This window comes from Fukomys damarensis, unplaced genomic scaffold (assembly GCF_012274545.1).
Source record: "Fukomys damarensis isolate Sample0158 unplaced genomic scaffold, DMR_v1.0_HiC HiC_scaffold_33, whole genome shotgun sequence".
NCBI lineage: Eukaryota > Metazoa > Chordata > Mammalia > Rodentia > Bathyergidae > Fukomys > Fukomys damarensis.
In genome coordinates, this window is record NW_022900945.1 from 40,831,322 (window position 1) to 40,851,907 (window position 20,586).

General features: G+C 36.4%; 1 protein-coding gene across 1 annotated transcript in view; it reads left to right on the forward strand.

Moving 5' to 3' along the window:
* The first annotated feature begins 223 nt into the window (after nt 1-223).
* Nucleotides 224-20,586, forward strand: part of Gnai3 (G protein subunit alpha i3) — a 35,109-nt gene continuing 14,746 nt past the window's right edge. The window contains exons 1-2 of the mRNA XM_010605986.3: nt 224-496; nt 20,498-20,540. Of these exons, the coding sequence (XP_010604288.1) occupies nt 379-496; nt 20,498-20,540 (161 nt within the window). The 5' untranslated portion in view covers nt 224-378. The remainder of the gene's footprint in view (nt 497-20,497; nt 20,541-20,586) is intronic.

Sequence of the window (20,586 nt, forward strand, 5' to 3'; positions counted from 1 at the left end):
TCAGGAGCGCACTACGAATTGGAAGTCCTGGTTTTGCTACATTTATCCCAATCACGTAGCCGAGTCGGTAAAGAGGTATTAAGGTTGGCTGGTGCACAAAGAACCCGACAGAATCTCTAAACTCCGCGGAACCACCGCACCTAGGGCCACTTCCGCTTTCAGTCTCGTCTCCTCTCCTAGAGCAAGAATAGTTTAAACGGTAACGGCCGCCGGGCGTCACCGGAAGTGTCGTAAACGCCGGACGTCCGGTTCCTGTGGGCGCTAGGTTGCTGACGGAGAGGGCCGCCGCCCCGCAGTAGACGCAGTCTCAGCTAGCGAAGCTGCGGTCCCCGCGGTGTGTGAGTGAGCTCGGGCCTAGTTCCCTCTCCCGCCGCCGTCATGGGCTGCACACTAAGCGCCGAAGACAAGGCGGCGGTGGAGCGGAGTAAGATGATCGACCGCAATTTGCGGGAGGACGGGGAGAAAGCGGCCAAAGAAGTGAAGCTGCTGTTACTCGGTGAGGGGCTGGGGGCGGGGCTGGAGCGGTGGTCGGGGTGCCTAGCACTTTCAAAGCGTGAGCAGAATCTGGCCGGGGCCGCGGAAAGGACCCTAAAAGGGATCGGGAGGGCGTGCCGGCTACGAGGCTGGTTGTTGGGGTTGGTGGCTGAGGCCGCGGAGGGCGTGATGAGGGGGTGGGATTTTGAGAGTGTAGGAATTAGCATGGAGAGGGTGTAACTCCGGGCTGATTAAGCGTTTAGCCAAGAGAGTTTTTAGTATGGAAGGAACAGGCGGTGCTGTATTAGGGAAGGTTTTACATTGTGTTGGAACTTGTTAATTAAAAGGAAGACGCGAGAGTATGTGATGGGTTTGTATAATGGTTTGTGGGTTTGAGCGTAATTATACTTGACAGGATAAACCTGGAAGGCTTGAATGGTTAAATAGAGAGGCTGAGGCAGAGTGGTCACATAAAGACCCTGTCATTTGTTAGAGAGTGAACATTTGGAACTGTTAGTAAGACGGAGAGGCATTATCTTGAAACATGAAGATAGGTGGTTAAGATAAGTGGCAAATTCCTAGGTATAAAGGAAAGAGCTTGGGTGTAGAGACTATTTTTCACTTTTTCTATTTTTATTTTCTTAATATTTTATAATTCCTGTGTTTATAGAAGGAAGGGGGAGAATGGTGTGTGCTGAGGCAATTCATTTGGCTTGTTTGGGGTATGTGACTGAAGAGCTGGTGGACAATAGGCTGGTTACACGTTGGAAATTGCTAGGGGTTATTTGCAGTGCGAATGGAGTTATTTTAGGATAATTGTGGAATTGGACATACATATTGTAGGACTGTAATAAACATGTAGGGAGCTGTTTTATCTTTTTGGTCATTTCAAAGCAAAAATACTGGCTTCAGGAGTACTGTATGTTACTTGATAGTCGTTTAAGTGTCTTTTATGTACAGTCAGATGCATTTTACTTAGCATGATTTAGTTTACACTTTTTGAGAGGTTTAGTAAATCTCTGGCATCAGTTTACCTATAAAATTAAATCACGTTTCTTGTTGAGAGATCTGTTAGAGAAGAATAAGTAGAAGTCACGGTTTCTGTAAGGAATAGAGTTTGAGTTTTTAAAACAATTCATTTTTAAGGAAAAGGAGTCATTTTGAAGGAAGTGCCAGATTTTCATGGTGTAAAGCTCCAGAGGACTAAATACACTATGTCATTGTAACCTAAGACTTATTTTGTACTCCAGGATGTGCTGGAGTCTCGTTGTTGAAGATTGTTGAAGTTCTAGTGACAGATTTTTTTGGATATAGAGTAAGTGTTATTCATTAGAGCTTGAGCTTCATCTTGGAATACCTGAACTCCCAGAAAACATGCGTTCAAATTGTGGTTCTAGACAGCCACTGTCTGTATTATATGTCTTCTGTGAATGAGGAGGTTTCACATAAAATATAATACTTGATGCCTGTAATTCCAGCACTCCGAGAGACTGAGGCAAGAAAGTTACAAGCTCACTTAATGATTTAGGGCAGTGATGGGGAACCTTTCAGAGCTTTTATTGATAACAAACAGCTAGCTGAGGCATATGTGCTATAGGATCACCAGCACTGATTTAGGGAGACTGTCTCCCAAAAAGGGGGATGCGGAGCATGAAGCTCACTGGGAAGGCCCTGAGTTCAATCCCCATTACCTAAAACAACAAAACAAAAACCAAAGAGAGAAAGATCGTAGAAACAAAAAAACATAGTACTTGCAGTTGTGGTAGCACATGTCTGCAATTCCAGCTACTTGGGAGGTGAAGGAATCTAAAGTCCAAATCCAGACTGGCAATTTAGCAAGACCCTGTCTCTTAAATACGAAAAGGGCTGGAGTGTAGCTTATGGTAGAATGCTTGCCTAGCATGCACAAGGCCCTGGGTTCAATCCTCAGTACCTCAGAGACAAAATGAAACAAAATCCCATAACACTTAAGGCATTAGCATATTCTATATTTATCAGTTGGTTATAAAACAAAGTATATTCTCATCTTTTGAGATTAAAAATGTATTATCGTATCTGAGTGATTCATTTTACAGTGACCATCAGAGATACCCTCAGTGCCATCAGCCTATTATAATACAGTTGTATACTGTGAGGCTTTCTTCCAAATAGTAGGATTTGGCAGGCAGAACTTGGCCAAGCAGAACTTGTCCAAATGTCTAGAAAGATCTTTTTTCAAGATTTATAAATAGTGCATTTAATTAAAAACAAACACATGGTAACTTACAAAACCTGAAAAGCAGCTAAATAAAAACATTAAAACATTTGCTTTTTGATTTTTACTAATTTCATTGTTTTAAGAAAGCTTTTACAGTATTCTTGAGCAAGTTAAATCAGCAAATTCAAATAGTTGCAAAAACAGCTTTCTTGAGCCATAACAATGCACATACGAAGAAGTTAAAATGATCTGTTATGCTATTTTTATAAGTACACCTAACATAGTATAGAAATAATTTATTTTTCCTGTAGAAGATCTCCTTTGATGAACATGCAAGTCATTTCTATTTCAGCAGTATAAACTATCCAACTTAGTTTAAGCTGAGATCTCTCTACTTACTGTTATCTCTCTTGGTACATAGTATATGGTTTTCCTTACAGGGATGTAGTTTCACACAGTGATTAGTATCCTGGGCTCTGAGATAGACTTGGTGATGCATACCTGTGATCTCAGCACTTGGCAGCAGGAAGATTGCCCTGAGTTTGAGGCGAGCCTGAACTAATAGTGAGACCTTGTCTTAAAAATGAAACAAATTAAAAAACAAAAAAGCAAAAAACGAAACAAATAAAAAATGGCATGGGCTTTGAAGTTAGACTGCTTCAAATGCTATTTCTCATTTACTAGCCATAACCTTGGGAAAATTGTTTGCTTAATTCACTCTGCCTTAATTTCTTTATCCTTAAAATGGAGAAAATAGAAATACTTCATAGAGTTACTGTGAGTTTTAAATATGATAATAATGTAAAACAGAGCACAGCCAGACACCTAGTGCTATCCAGATGAATATTAGCTTTTACTATTATTAAGTCAAGATGAATGTTAAAGGTCACAGATACTGTTGCATTTCAAATTAAGAGGCTAGTATGAACTGAATTAAGGAAATCTTCAGTGTTATAATTCCTTTGATTATCTTTGGTTTGAATTTCCCTTATATATTATTGAGAAGATCTTGATAGCTAAATTACAATTTTCTATCAAAAAATAAAATTAAGGGTTGGGGATTTAGCTCCATGGTGCCATGCCTGCCTTGAAAGTACAGGGTCCTAAGTTGGATTCTGGATACCAAAATAAATAAATGAAGTAAAATTAAATCATGGAAAGTTCTGTACTCAATGTATAGTAAATAGGATGGCATACAGGTATGATGGCAAATTTTTTTATAGTGTTCAAATTTTGAATCATTTTTATATCTTCAGAGTTTTACAATTCAAATAATATTTGAACCTTTTGGGTGTGATTCCCTCTGTAAATTTACCATATTTTGTAATTCAAAGAAAGTTTCGGGAAGGTTTATACCAATTAGATATTTAATATCATCTGTGATGCTTTATGTTTTTATTTTTCATGTAATAGCTTCATAATATAAAGAAAAATGTTACCAAGTCCTCTCCAGCTTACTCCAATGAGCTTTATAAATATTATCATTTTTAGTATGTGCTGAGATGTGACAAAAGTTGAGAAGCTAAAGGTACTGCTTTTTTCTTCACACAGAACTGAATTAAATTTTTACTTCCATTTATTAGCTGAAAAACCACAGAATGAGTAACTTAACCATATGGCGCATATGTAAAGTAGGATTGATGATACCTGTTTCACAAAAGGGTATGTGTGTCATAATACTAAATGGGATAATAAACAAAATGCTTAGCATTAGTGCCTAGCAAGTAATAGTCAGTAAATAGCATCTTCTTATTTATTATGATGTTTGTGAGGCTTACTTTAGCTACTTTTTTCCAGGGGTGTTTCAGGTAGACATTTGACTTTTGCAAATCATTGTATTCTTTTCAAAGGTCTTCACAGAATTTTATAAATATTCTTTTGTGGTGAGAGTAATTAAATCTTATTTGGCAAAAATTAAGTTGCAGTCAGAATTGGAATACTCTCAATTCTATATTATACAGTTGATTGTATGTAAACTTGCATGTAAACTGGCTGAGTATATTTATAAAAATATGACTGTCTTGATAAATATGCTGTTATATACTATTATTGTAGTTATTATTGTAATATACTATTACAAGATAATCATTGTAGTAATGTTTGGCATTTATTTGGGATAAGGATCACAGAAGTTAAATTTTTTTATGAGGATTTGTCTTGTATCTAGGGGCAAACTGGCATAAAAACTAGTAGTTATTGCAAAGAAAAAAATCCTTTTTTATAAACACTTGTTCTTTGTGTCTTTTATATTAAGTTCATCACTTGAATTCTGAAAACAGTCCTTTTAGGACCATGTGTTAAAATGTGACCTTCACTAACCGTCCTTTTCCTGTAAATAATGATAATCATAGAATAGGGTACTTACTTGTTAAGATTTTTTTTTTTTTTTTGGTATTGGGGATTGAACTCGGGTCCTTGCGCTTGCAAGGCAGGCCACCGAACCGCTGAGCTAAATCCCTGGCCCACTTGTTAAGATTTGATGGGGCATGTAACTTTATAATCAGGGTTGTAGCTGTTTCTTTAAACTTTTTTAGTTTGTTGAACTTATTTGTGCTATTACAAAAAAGTCTCAGTTTTGGGGCACTTGTCTGTGAGAAAAGTGGTTCGTGGTCCAGAGACCTTTCAGGGGTTAGTGAAAACTGAAGAAGTACTGTACTTTCTACTCTGTCCCTACCCCAAGGTTCTAAGCTGCAGCTTCTGCTGGTTTCTTGGGGAAAGGGAATTGGTGAGTCTCTGAGATACTTCCTTTTTATCCTACTTTCTCTTCCTTTCCTTCCCCGATTTTTTCCATGGCATGCTTTTTTCCCTTAATCTGGGATACCTTCATCCATTAGGAGTTGTTAACAAGGTTTGTGGTATTTTTCTGGGGAGGGGGAACCACTTTCCCCTATAAGTCCTTTAACAATACCTTTCTTTTTTTCCTGTTTTGAGAGTTGAACCCAGGGCCTTTGCAATGACCTCCAACCCCCTTCTAAAACAAAAATTTTTTTTTTTTTTGAGTCAGTGTCCCGCTGAGTCACTTAAGTTGCTTGGTGCCCAGGCTTGGCTCAAACTTGTGTTCCTTTTGCCTTAGCCTCCCAAAGTGCTGGGATTGAAGTCATTCGCCACCATGCCAGGCTTTAACCTCCATTAAATCCCTCATTTATGAACAAGTGAAAGCAACTAAACAAATAGGAACAGGAAAATTATGTAGTAGCCTGGCAAAAATGGAATGTTTAATATGTAAAGGAAAAAAATCTAGATATTGTGAATGGTCTAGATGAGGAGTTTCATATTTTACTCTTTTCAGAGGACACTTTTAATCTGAATATTTTTCCCTAGTAGTGAAGATTGAACCCAAGATCTTGGTCATGCTAGGCAAGCTCTGCCTTTTTTTATTTTTGAGACAGAGACTTTCTAAGTTGCCTAGGCTGGCCTTGAACTTGTGATTCTTTTGATTTGGCTTCCTGAGTAGCTGGGATTACAGATGTGTGTCACCGTGCTTGGGTTGGAGTTTTTGAGAAATGTTTTCTGTGATTGAGATGTCCCTGGTCTCTCTTCTTCCCTCAGTGCATTAATGTAGTTTTGCTGGCACTTACTCTAATTTAAAAATACACAATACAAACTTGTTTTCTCTCTTCATCTCTCTTCCCCAAATCTACCTATTGTGAACTTTTTTGGCACCAGCATTCTCAACATTATCTAGGTTGAAAACTGCATTCATTTTAAACTCCTTTTCTGCTCTCATGTCTTTTAACCAGTGTGTTGCTCAGTCCTATGACTCATTCATTACCAGATTCTTGATTATTTTAGAGATCAGCAAAATTTAAAACAATTTTGATAGATCCAGAATACAATATTTTATAGTTTTTATCTTTATTTTTTAACTTTTTGAGGCAGGGTCTCATGGTGCAGTTCAGGCTGGCCTCAAACTCACTATGTATAATGTAGGCTGGCCTTAAACTCGAAACAGTCCTCCTGCCTCAGCCTCCCAAGTGCTGGGCTGGGATCATTTAGGTGTGCTTTGCCATGCCTAGCTGTAGTTTTTAGTAAGTACATTAAAAAAAAAAAATCTAACACTGTGGTCCATTATAATTAAATTTTGGTTCTTTTTCTCATCACATTTTTCTGATGTTCTAAACTGGGTATGATCTGCTCCTTTCCATTTTTTTTTTGGTTCCGGCGATTGAACTCCGGTCCATGCGCTTGTGAGGCAGGTGGTTGCACCATTGAGCTAAATCGCTGTCCCTGTCCCTTTCCTTTTGAAAACTTTTTTTGGTACTCTTTGTACCATTTATAGTCTACCTTATAATATGTTTATAAATATATAGGATACCTCCCTCCTAACTCTTTGGATCTTTAGGGCAGGAGAACTAGGTATTTCGCATCTTTATATTTGTTATAGGGCCTACTATAATGTTAAGGGCCTGTAAGGAACAGAACCATTCATACCAGTAAAAGTAAAGGAGACATTTATCGACAGGACACAGTACTGGAGGTGATTTCATAGCTATTAGACATCTACGGAGAGATAAATGAAATACAAGCAGGTTGTATGCTTGTTGATTGTGTCTCGTTTCTCCTAAGGTAGAATGGCTACTTGCTCTACTTGCTGATTAAGTCATCTCTTTATATCAGCTTTATCTGCTTACTTACGACACTCTTCCTCTCACCCCACACCACTTTTCAACTTTGGGGTACTCTGATAGTACTGTGGCTCACACAGTGCCATACCTCATGGTTAAGTGCTTTCTGTCATCTGGGTTCCCATTCCAGATGCCTGGGAAAGAGTATCATATTGGTTCAGCCTTGTCAGGTACCCATCCCAATCCAGTCATCTATGCTTGGGAGTATGGCAGGTTTCATAGAGTATCATGAATTTCGTAAGGTTGACCTTTTTAGGGGCTAAGGTGAGTGAAGCTCTGTTAAAAACACATGGCTAGAGAATTAATGACACCCCCCCCCCAGTGGAGCTTGAACTCAGGATCTTGTGCTTGTCAGGCAGACCATTGAGCTACATCCCGGCCCAGAATTAATAAAATAAAGAGATGACAATGTGTACTACCTAATACTCATTAAATATAGGTTGAACATGAATGAGATGGAAATATTGAGAAACTAAATTTATCACTGCTTTTATTTCTAAATTCATGAGAACATCTCTGCTTTATCTCAATATTGTCATTTAATATGGTTGGTAGATATAATTAAATTCATCCTTGAGGTATGAGTGTAGGATTCTCAGCTCCTGTCATCAACGCATTCAATGCAGAATAGTTTGTCACCTGAATTTAATTACCTTTGATTTTTATTTAGAAATTTTAAAAAAACATAATAATCTGTATTTTTCAGGGATATCACCCTTGTTTTTTCTTGGTAATTTTTTCCTCTGCTACTTTTATGAGCACCAAAAAATTATCCGAAGTTCAGGAAAGTGGTAAAACAAAGTATTTTTTTCCTTTTTAAAACTTTGTTTATAGTTTTTTTCTGAAGAAGTTGGTGAAATTAAGCAAGGTAGATTTTGGTGTAGATAAGATTTAGCTATCTGGGCTCTTTCTCCTGTTTAGTCAGTTTGGTTTCTTTTTATTGGAGAGAGTGGGGCTACAGGGGAAGTAAGGAGGAACAGCTGCTTTAAGTACTGAGTAGTTAGAATATTAGCAGTAAAGACCAAAAAATAAAAATGTTATGGGTCTCATAATAAGAAATAGCTTGAGGAGTAACTACTAAATTTGTTCAGAGTGCTGAATTTCATTTTAAATTTTGTTTTCTAATTAATAGAAAATAAAATACATTTCTTGCTGGGCATGGTGGTACACACTTGTAATATAAGCTACTTGGGAGGCTGAAGCAAGAGGATTGAAAGTTCAAAACAAGTCTGGGCAAATCTGTGAGATCTTGTCTGAAGATAAAAATCTTTTTAAAAACCCAGGCCTGGAGGTGTAGCTCAGTAGTAGAGTGCCCCAGGTTCAATCCGCAGTATCACAAAGCAAAAACAAAACATCTCTTTGAATAGGTAACTTGATTCAGAAATAGGAGATACAGTGGAACCTCTGCTTGACAACTTTTTTTTTTTGGTACCAGGGATTGAACTCGGGTCCTTGTGCTTGTGAGGCAGGCACTGGAACCACTGAGCTAAATCCCTGTCCCTCGACAACTTAATTTGTTCTGTGATTTTTGGAAAAGATGGCCATGTTTGAGTTTTTGTGGGAAAGATGGCCATGGTTGTGGTTGTCACCCTATACAGAGTTTGCAAAAAAAAAAAAAAAAAAATTTTTTTTGCCAAATGCTTCTGTTTGTGAATCAGATTGTTTGCAAACCAAAGCATTTGTGAACTGAGGTACCACTGTACCTTGGGCAAAGAGCCTGGAATTGGGAGATTGGTCCTAATTTCTGAGCTTTATTTTTCTTTCTCTGAACTGGTGAGTTGTTTAAATTTATCTTAGGCATCCCTTGATTATATAGTTAATACATTAACCAGATGGGATATTGTAGCATGTTATAAAGAGGGCTATTTTTTGTGGTACTTCTCTTATTCTTGAGTTTGAAATTAGTTTAACATCACAAAACCTCTTAGAAATATAATTAAAAATTGACATTACAAACCTGAAAGACATAAATAAGTACTCAAGATATATGTTTGAAAGAGTATAAAGAAAACAAATTCTGTATCATGTGATTTTCCTTCAGTTTTAATTGTCTTCATTTTGGTACAGTTCTTCTTCAGTGTTTAGCAAGTTGGAGTTATCTCTAAGCTTTTGTCTGTCTGGGCTATCCTGTTATAAGTACCTGCTTAGTAATCAGCTTTATCATTTCTATAATTCAAGCTGCCTGAACTGAGTAACAGTTGTGTTAGGATCACTGTTTAGTTGTGCTTTTGAATCAGTGCTGTATGTAAATGAAATATCTTATTTTTGCTCTTAAGTTGTGGCAGATGTTAATGTATCTGATGTGACCTAAGCTAAAAGAAAGGTACTTGGAACACTGCATGTGTTTGGTTGTACCTAAATAGTGGCTGAGATATCTTAGAAACAAGTTTGAGGAGAAGCTAAACTTCCTTTGAAAGTCGATAATATTCTGATTTTTTTCCTAGCTGCTCATGTAATCCACCACTGTTGAGTCAGGCATGTTTTGCCACAGTCAAAACATAGACTATTTGTATATTTAAAATTGTGTTCACATCTGCTTTTATTCTCTGGCCTATTAAAACTTATTATACTGGCCATATAAGGATTGTTTAAATCAGACATTTACTGTTAGCAAGGTGGTCTCATGTAGGCATCTTACAATTTTCCTATAATGAGTGACTGTGTGACCTATTTGTACTATGTCAAATACTAAAAACTTTATCTTTTTAAATTGGATTTTAAAATTAAAGTAGTTTTCCATTAAATTCTAAGAACTTGCTATGGAAATGTAACTGCATTTGGATTTTTGTATTGATATACTTAATTTTTACATTTGTTTTTTAAATGAGTAATGGTGTTAAACTTTTACAATTCACAACTATGATTTTAGAATCGTTAGACCAAATATATTTTAAAATCATTTGAGAAACAGCAAAAAACTCTTCTTTATTCACTACTCTTTCTTTTTGTACCAGGGATCAAACTTGGGACCTTGCCCTTGCAAGGAAGGCAGTGGCACCATTGAGCTAAATGCCAGGCCCCATTCATTACTCTTGAAGAGATAATATGAAAATATATTTTGCCCAGAACCTTGGAAATTATATTTTACAGATACTGTACATTATAGGAATGCTATTTTAAAGTGACATACCTTTAATGGAATATTTTCCCCTCCATTTCTTGAAGTTAGAGCGTGTGAATCATTAACTTGAAAATGGGGCTTTATTTAATGTAGTGATAAAATTACCATGATTTACATAATTACTTTTTTTTTTTGGTACTTGGGATGGAATTCAGGCCCTTGTGCTTGTGAGGCAGGTGGTGCAACCACTGAGTCAAATCCCTGGCCCCTAAATACTTCTGATGTATGTAATGTGATGATGTGGTCTTAAACTTTCTATGGAAGTATTTCAATATTGAATTACTTATATATTTCTAAAGATAAATGGAATGTAAATCTTTTAAATAATTTTGATTAATAAATAATAAAACTTTTACATATTTTGGTTCATTCCAGGATTTTAAAAATTTCCATCCTTCTCTCTACTTCTCAGAAGAGAAGTATATTTTTATTCCTCTATTTTTGTTATTATGGTTGTATTTAAATTCCATATATCCTCATCAGTATGTGCAGATATTTCAGCCTATTCTACATAAATTTTTAAAAATAAACTTTATTTTGTAATAATTTTAGATTTACAGAAAAGTTGCAAAGAAGGTGCAGAGTTTCTGTATACACTTCACTTGGTTTCTCTTAATTTTGACATCCTACTTAACCATGGGTGTATTTGTTGTTACCAAGAGATTAACATTGGTATTAATGTTAGTTAAACTTTACACTTTTATTTAGATTTCAGTAGTTTTTTCACTAATGTTCCTTTTCTGCTCTAATATTCAATCAAGGATACTGCACTGCATCTAGGCATGGCTACTTTTTATTGAGCTTTTGGTTTTTAGTATTGCATTATCCAGTGTGAAACACATTTATTGTTTATGATTATATGTGTAAAGGTACTTTTCTAGCCTAGAAATAGACAAAATTCTAAGTAAGTAGATGTACAAGTAAGCAATGATATTATATGTGTAATGTGATTACAGAAGGAGTCAATTTTGGAAGGAAGAGGAAGAAGAAAGATTTATATCAGGGACGTCCCCCTGGAGGAGGTGACATTTGAGATGGACCTTGAAAGATAAATAGGGACTTGTAAAGCAAAGGCTGCAGGCAGCTGCATCCAGAGGTGATAGTTTGCACAGAGGCTCATAACATGAGTGAGCAAGTAGATTGACCAGAATGAAGGGTTGGTATGAGTGTCAGAGAATGGTATTTAGGGGATTTGGAGAGTGTTCATTTGATAGTATTTTGAGAGCTGATGAAGCTGTTTTTGTTTGTTTTGTAAAATAAACCAATATCTGTCTTAAGTGATGTGTGAATATAGAGTGCTTGGTTACCTTTCTATTTTATGGCTTGTTAGGAAAATTTCCACACACTTGGTGAAAGACATGGAACTGAACAATCCATACATTGTTAAGTTATGGACCTTTTTTGGGGATGGGTACCGGGGATCAAACTCAGGCCCTGTGCTTGTGAGGCAGGCGGTGGAACCACTGAGCCAAGTCCCTGGCTCTATGGACCTTTTTTTGGTTAGGACTTTTTTTTTTTAATAACTCCTTATCTCTCATTGTTTACTGACCCTGTAGAAACTAATTGATACTGGGAGGGCTCTTTAGGTGGGTAAAGGATAAAGGGTAATGTTTATAGTCTTTTACGCAGGGTAGTTGGTACACAGATGTTTGTTTTGTTACACATGTTATATTTCCTTTTATGTATTCAGTATTTAATAAAAAAAAATCTAAAAATTTTAAAGACAAAAAAATTCTAATTTTCTTAAAGTTGGTTTTGTTCAGTTTTTGTCCCCTCTCAACAGAAAACTCATTCAAACTAGCTTAAAAAGTTGGGGGAGGCAGTTATTAGACTAGGGAGTTTGGGGGGAAATATGGGAAGAGTTGAGTCCTGCTACAGGGACTGACTGGTCAGACTGTTGTCTCCAACTTTTCTTTTTCTGTCTCTCTTAAGGCCTTCACTATTTCTGTCTCTTTGCTTTTTTTTCCTTGTTCCTTTTTATCTCTTCCTCAGTCTCCCTGATCCTGTCTGTTCTTTCTTTACTCACTTTCTTTTGAAGTGCTCTTTTTCCCCCCTCATAGCATATTTGAGTCTGTGCACATTTATCTCTCCTCTCCCCTACCTCCCCTTCTGATGCTCTTCCTTATAACCTGATATTCACAACGCCCTGTAATTGTGGCCTAGGTTTTTGTTGTGAGCTTTTAGTTTAGGACTTTTTCTGAATCTCTCAGTGCATATTTCTTAGATAATCTGGTTTGTCCTGCTTGTCTTTTGGAGCTACTTCTCAAAGGTTTATGAAAGCCCTTGACAGCTTGGGACTGGGTGGGTGATTCTTGTTTCAGGTATTTCTCCTGATCCAATCATGGGGAAGAATGTGACCCCTATTGTGTGAGCCATTGCACCTTAAGGAAGGGAAGTACAGATTTTTTTCTAGAAGGGGATTTGTAGACAGGAAGATACCTTGAAATTTGAATATATCAATTTTATTTAAAAATATTTTATATGCCCCTTAAGTCTTTTTGGTGATTGTGATTGTGTAGAAAAAAAAATTTTTTTAAGAGACTCAAAGGTTTGAGAGTTAGATTAGGGGAAATACTATTTGATTATTATTGTCATAGTTGTGGGCTGAGACTTGAAGGCATAGTCAGGAGTGGGTGTGGGGCTTCTTTTAACTGCCCACACTGAAAATTCCATCCATTGCAAATGGCATTTATAAAATATGATTGGGCAACCGTGGAATATCATAGAAACTCAAGCCATTCATTCCATGGATAGTTATTAAGTGCCTTCTCTGTCCTAGATTTTGCACTGAATTTGGAGGAGTGGGCCACAGAAAGAAGGCACTATTTTGTGCTTTCAAGGACTATGCTTTTGAGTATTGGGCTAGTGAAGTTTCAGGCAGGCATTTTAGGTATACAGTACAGTTACATTCATCATTGGGATCTTGTACCTTTACATGACTTATCTTAGTTCTTATTTTTTTCCCCATTCCTAGCCCTCTCTTCACCCCCTCTACCCTTCCCTGTTTACAAAGACATTGTTTCCATGTTTTTTCTTTTTCTCATATTTTTTTCTTTTCCCTTTTTCCCTTTCCCCTACTCCTCCTACTTCCCTTACTCTTTTAGACCTTTTCTTCCCATTGCACAATATCAATTAAACATTTCTATCCTATTTACACTTTTAGTTTTTCACACCAGAAAAAAACTATTCGGTATTCACATGTGTGTCTTATTTATTTCACTTAAGAGTATGGCCTCAATGTACATCCATTAAGCTATAAATATCTCTAGTTTCTTGTTCTTTATGGCTGAGTAATATTCCTTTTTATAGAAAAAAACACATCTTTACCAGTCTCCAGTTGATGAGCAAGTGGGCTGTTTCCAAGTTATAGCTATTACAAACTGCCGCTGTGAACATGGGTAAGCATATATTGCTGTGATGATTCTTTTAATTTTGGGGGGAAGATACCCAGCAGAGGAATAGCTGGGTCAAATGGGACTTCTAATCCTAGTTGTTTGAGGTATCTCCATATTGATTTCTATAGGATAAAGTACCTTGATAATTTTCATGGTGTCATTAGAACCTTAATCTGAATTTTACTATTAGCTATTTTAATACTGTTAAAAAATAATAAGTAGGTGTTTTAGGTATCTCTATTGGGAATAGTATGGGCTGTACCCATGTCCCTGTGATCTTTAGTTGTGGTGTTTTTTTTTTTTTCAATTTTCTAGAATAGTAATCTAACTTTTAATGCTTGCTAGGTTGAAACTGTATAACTATATAGTAATCTGAAGCATGAACATAGGAGTTGGCCTGCCACAATCCTCTTTATTCCTACTGAGCACTCTTTAACTCTCTCTACTCTTGGTCTCTTCTGGAGTAGATGTGCCTGTTGGAGAATATGCTGAAAACTGCCTCATGGTAGGTATTGTGAGTTCTTAAGTCGATAGGAAAATGTGCGTCCATGATTTCATTTGAGACTTCTATATCAGAATAAGAGATTCACTCGGCTTTCAGTGTTACAGTAGTTATAGTCATGGAATATTCTAGAACATAGGTAAGCCAGAGCTCTTCAGTTTTTATGTATAAGGAGGTAGACATGGTGAAGTTAGGAACTTGCCCTAGTCACACAGCTGGACATGGCAGAGATGCAGTAGTAAAATAATACTCTTTCATTAGAATTTATTACTACAGGATATCACTAGCTAAAAGAATTTCTAAGCTGCTTATGTTGTAAGTGAAAGATGCCAGTAAGATTGAAAAAAAAAAAAATCAAATGTATTTGCTGACCAAGCATTCAACTTTTGTGGAGGAGGTTGAATTTAGTTATGTGTTTCCATGTGTGTGATAATGGGCCTGAACAAGAGAGAGTCTTGATCTAGCAGCTCTGGCTAGAGGGTTATCCAACAATAGTGTCATTCTGGAACTTAGCTTTCCACCTCCAGAAGACGGGGCTGTGCTCCATTTATAAACCTGAGTGACTGAAAATTTCAAAGTTTCTTCATAGAATCAAGTGTTTAAAAAGAAAAGGAGGTGTTTTGGTGCCACTGCCACGCATACTGTCACAAGTAGTGATAGTACAAACACCTATGAGGAAACTTTAAGGAAAAGCTATACTAGAGGCAAACATGGATGAAAAGTGTGGGAGAATGGTAGTAGGCAGGGCTAAAAATATACTTAAAGAGAATGTTTTTGTTCCTCAGAGTAAGGTGAAAAGAATGACTCGTGCTATGGTAGTTTGCTGTTGATTTTAATTTATAAGTTACTGTTTGTATGTGTTAATACAGATTCCACTATGGTTTTATTATTGTGAAACAATTGCTGAATAGTTATATCATTTCTACTGGGATTTTGACCCAACATCAATATTGAAAGGGCTTTTATTAAATAAAAACTTTTGGGGGGCCTTAATGTTACCTGGTAATATTCTGAATAGTAAAAATACATCTACAAAAAATAACTGGCTAAGTTTTATGTGCCAGGCACTGTTCTAAGCATTTTCTGTTGATCCCTGTTTTTTTCTTTTTTGAGACAAGATCTCACTATGTAGTTGAGACTGACTCACTATTTAATTGAACTCACTGTGTAGCCCAGGCTGGTCTTGAACTCACAGTGATCCTCCTGCCTCAACCTCCTGAGTGCTGGGGTTACAGGTGTGTGCCACCATGCCTAGCTGGTTGATCTCTGTTTTACAGATAAGGAAATTCATCATGCTTGAAGGCACATGAATAGAAAACTGTAATATGGTTGTGTACTTTCTTTGGACTGACTTTAGTCAGATGGACAAAGAGAGACAGAGAGAGAGAGAGAGAGAGAGAGACAGAGAGAGCATCAAATGACCATAATTTTTAGTATCAGCCATCTCATGGAGTTAAATTTTTAGATCATCCTATGAGCTGAATGAATTTACTCATAGGATAATGTTTATATTAACAGTTATGTTTACTGGTCTTGGTTTTTTTTAAAGTCATGCAAAGAAATCATTGCTATCCTTTTTTTAAAATACCTATAATGTAGTATATGTTAGGTTTGTGCATAGGAGGCTTATAATATGATGCTTATTCTTAAGGAGTTTCTTAAAAATAAAATTAATGTTTAGGTAAGTATGATGATTCTACAGTCAGGTACGTACTACTGAGTTGTTTTTTAATCTGACATTGTTGGTGATGGTGTATCTAACTGTACCATACTTTTTGTTCTTCTTGATTGTTCATAATTTCCAAGATTAATTTTACCTCTTTAATCTCTATAGATTACCTTGCCTCTTTTATTGAAAATGGGACCATCTTACTTACCTACCTTCTTTTTATCTCAAAAATCTCTAACTTTACCTCTCATTCTTTTTTTCTGTTAATGTAAGACTTTAGGTAGATACTGTTTTAAGGATAATGCATCTATATTTAATAGATCTTATCCCTTCCTATTTCAGGGATCTTTCCAACTTTTTTCTATATAGCCTACACCTTGCCCAGTGACATCCCTCTATCTACAGAGAGGCCTCTATGTTTCTTCCCTAAGTCACAGATCAGATACTCTCTGCAGTAGTCAACATTTTCCCTATTTTTTGTATCCTCTTACTTCTGTAGTAGAATCAAGATGGACAAATGAATCTCCTCTTGAGTATGTGATGCATTTTTGAGAGAATAAGGGCAAAAAGATATAGATAAAATTGGGAAGTTCCAAACATCTTGTGGGTGGTGGAACATGGGAAGTAGTTTGGGAAAACCTAAGAGCTAGATATTACCAGAGAACTTACTTGAACATTGGAGCACAGAAGATTGAGGTAAAACTGAAGTGCGTAGACCAAATAAGAATGCTTCATAGAATATGCTTGAAGAATCTGGAGAATTACTAGATAAACAGATGATTTTTTTTTTTTTTTTTTTTTTTTTTTTTTTTTTTTTTTTTTTTTTGTACCAGGGATTGAACTCAGGACCTTGGGTTTGTGAATGGAACTCACTATGTAGCCCAGGCAGGTCTCGAACTCACAACAATCCTCCTGCCTCAGCCTCCCGAGTACTGGGATTACAGGTGTGTGCCACCATGCCTGGCTGTTTCCAAGGGAGTCTTAATGAGATAGGTAGAGATTGATACTGAGATTAATAGATTTATTCATCATGTCATTCAGAATAATTTGACATAGTAGAAATTCTGTTTTCAATATATAAAATAATGGTACACATCACTTTATTAACCTATACTTAATGTATTAGTTCCTACTAATATGGAATAATCTTGAAATTGTTTTAAGCAGTTTATTCTATAACTGGTATACATTTGTATCTCTTCTCCAGAATTGAATCCTTAGTTTTCTTAGATATGTTTAGGAGAATTTACTTCTTTCTAACAGTGCTACAAGAAAGTCACTGTGTGCTGGGGATGTGCTCAGTGGCGCTGTGCTTGCCTGTGCAAGGTCCTGAGTTCGATCCCTGGTACTGGGGGAGGGGGGAAGAAAGTCACTGTGTGCTACTCAAATATTAGCTGTACGGTGCCACCCCTGATTATCAACTATAATAACATCAATATAATCATGTAAATATAATTTTTGATACTGTAAGTATATTGTAGTTGCCTACAATTTTTATATTATTTTAATTTTAACATATATTTTTGGTTGATAAAATTGAGAAATATTTAGTAAAGGCTCATGCTTATTAGTCACTTATTTTATTCAACAGTATTAATCTGAGTTATAATTTAAATCAGACTTAGTTTGAGACCCTGGGAATACAGGAATGAATAAGCCCTCAGGAAGTTTATATATTAATTCAGAAGATAGGAAATAAATCTTTCTTATGAAGAAGTGATGCATACTATGAAAAAAATCTAACAGGGTAAGGGAAGAATGTGATGAATTGGGAGCTCTTTAGATAGATTAGTCAGGGAAGGCTGTTTTGAGGGAAGCAGAAATGTGAGTGAAGGAGAAAAAAAATTTTTTCCCCATTTAGTTTATTGATTCATTTAAAGAAAACAATACAGTTACATTTCTCATTGGAATCTTGGTACCTTTATATGATATATCTTAGTGAAGAAGAAAATTTTGGAGAAACCATTACAGGCAGAAGGAACATGCAAAGACTGAGTCAGGATGTAGCCCAGTGAGAACCAGTTTAATATGTTGAAGGAAAACCAGGAAAGCTGGTCTGACAGGGGCACTGAGAACAAAGTGGAGATTAATAGGAAATGAGAATAAGGAGGTAGGCAGGGACCACAGTAGAATGGACCTTTCTATCCATGCATTTTGCGTGTAATCGGTGGCCATGGCTAACTCTGGCCAGAGTTGTGACATGATTTAATTTACTTTTTACACTGTTTATTCCGGCCACTAAGTAGGAAAATGACTATATGAAAAGCAAGTTCTAAAGTACTGGCCCATTTAGGAGGGTTTTGTAGTGTTCTAGGCCTGTGGTTTCTAGTGTGCAGGGAGCAAACTGTTTTTTTGTTTTATTTTGGCACTGGGGATTGAACTCAGGTCTTTGCGCTTGCAAGGCAGGCTACCAAACCGCTGAGCTAAATCCCTGGCCCTAGGGAACAAACTGTTTAAAACTATATTTATTTGCATTGTTAATTTTAAAAAATTAAACTACTAAAATTCAATGTATGTGTGGACACTAGAGCCTCCACATCATCTGCATGTTTGTCACAAGTCACTTGCCAGTTTTGGTCCAACTGGATGAGTACTAGTACCATTTACTGAGATGAGATTGAGGGAGGAACCATTTTGTTTTAAGGTTCGGTGATGAATCATTAATTCAGTTTTGGGCATTTGGAGTTTGTGGTGCCTACTGGACATCTGATGTGCTTTTTCAAGTAAGTAGTTTAGATATATGAGCCTGGAGCCAAGGTTAGAAACCAAGATTATAGGTTTAAATATTGGAATCTTTAACATAGAGGCCATATACACAAATTTGGAGCCAAGCTGTGTGAATGTAAATTTCAATTCTGCCACTTTCTGTGTAATTATGGGCAGATTACTTGTCATCTCTCTGCTTTACATACCTCATCTGTAAAATGAGGATAATATGTACCTCATAGAGTTGTAAGGATTAATTAGTTAATACAGGCAAAGTGCTTAAAACAATCTACATGTCTGCATGTTTCACTAGATATTATTATCAGTTCATGAATAGTATTTAAATCTGTGAAATTAAATGTGCTAACTACAGAATGAGTATAGGTAGAGAAAAGATCCAAGGAAGGAGCTCTGAAACAATACAGCATTTAGAATTTAGAAACTGGAGAGTAGAGACTGAGGAGTGAAAACTAGGAAGGTGTTGTAGCCTAGAGAAGAAAATATTTCAATGGGGATAAGTCATCAACTTGAACAAATCCTGCTTGAGATGAGGATAGAGGAATGACCTTTAGGTTTGTTAAAGTGGAAGTTGTTGGAGACCTTGAAAAGTGGTTTCAGTTGAGTGGTAAGGACGTAAATCTGACTAGAATGGTAAAGGAGAAAATTGAAGGTACTGTGGAATTGGAGACAGTATAGGTGATGTGTTAGTAGAGTTTTGCTATAAAGACAGGTAGGGAAAATGGAGTAGTAGTTAAAGGAAAATAAGTGGGATCAAAAAGGTAGTGTAGGGACATGTGTTGTTAATTGAAAGATAAAAATACAACAAGCTTTTATGCTGTTAGGAATGACCCACTGAGAAGAGAAAAATCAGTGGTATTTGAATGATACAGGAAATTATAGCAGCCATGACATTGAATAGGTAAAATAAGGTAGGTAAGTATATAAAAATGGGTTAGTCTCTAAGACTTTGGGAGAGATCATCCGTTGGTGAGGATAGAAAATATTAATGGAGATGTGGATAGTTTGGTAGATTTTGCCTCTGAAAATATGAAGTAATTTTTTTCTGCTTGTGGGGGCAGGATCATCAGCTGAGAGTCAGAGGTAGAGAGGGTTATGTAATATTGGAGAGAAGGGAGGTGATGTTGAAAGAGGCATTTTGAAAGGTGGGAGAATGAATTGACCAGGAAGATCTAGCAGGCAGATTGTCATAGAGTTCAGAAGGCTTCTATGACATTTGTTCATGGTCATTATTAGTTTAGTGCTTGGCATTGGCCAAGGAGAGGGAAGTGTAGTCTGGAGGAGATATATAAAGTGAAAGGGTGGTGAACCCAATCCTTTTTCTGCTTCTGCTTTGAACTTCTTTAGTTCCATGACTTGGAGAGTTGCTCTGGAACATTCCTGAAGTCCAAGGGCAGGCAGTCACAGAGGAATTAATTTTTTAAAAAGGTTCTAGACCAAAAATAATCATTTCATTTTTGCCTATGTTCAGTGGGTGTATCTTGATGTTTTATGATGAGTTACTAGAAATATTTAAATTGCCATCTCTCATTGAATATGTCTGTTTTACACAAATGTTATCAAACAGGCTCTGGGTCACTTTCAGTAGATTATAATTTGTTGCTAAGTTACATAAAGAAAACAATATTGTTTATAACTAACTCAACAGTCTTTCCTGATTGACATAAAAGCCTCACCAGTGGTTTCCCTAGGATCTGTGGTTTCTGTTAGTGTAGTTATCACTCATGTTGAATTCATGGTTTTGTTTTTTATTTCAGAGAAATTCAAATTCTGGCTTTGTTTTCTTTCAGGTGCTGGAGAATCTGGTAAAAGTACCATTGTGAAACAGATGAAGTAAGTTGGAACCTGGCCTTTTTTTTTTTTTTTTTTTTTTTTTGAC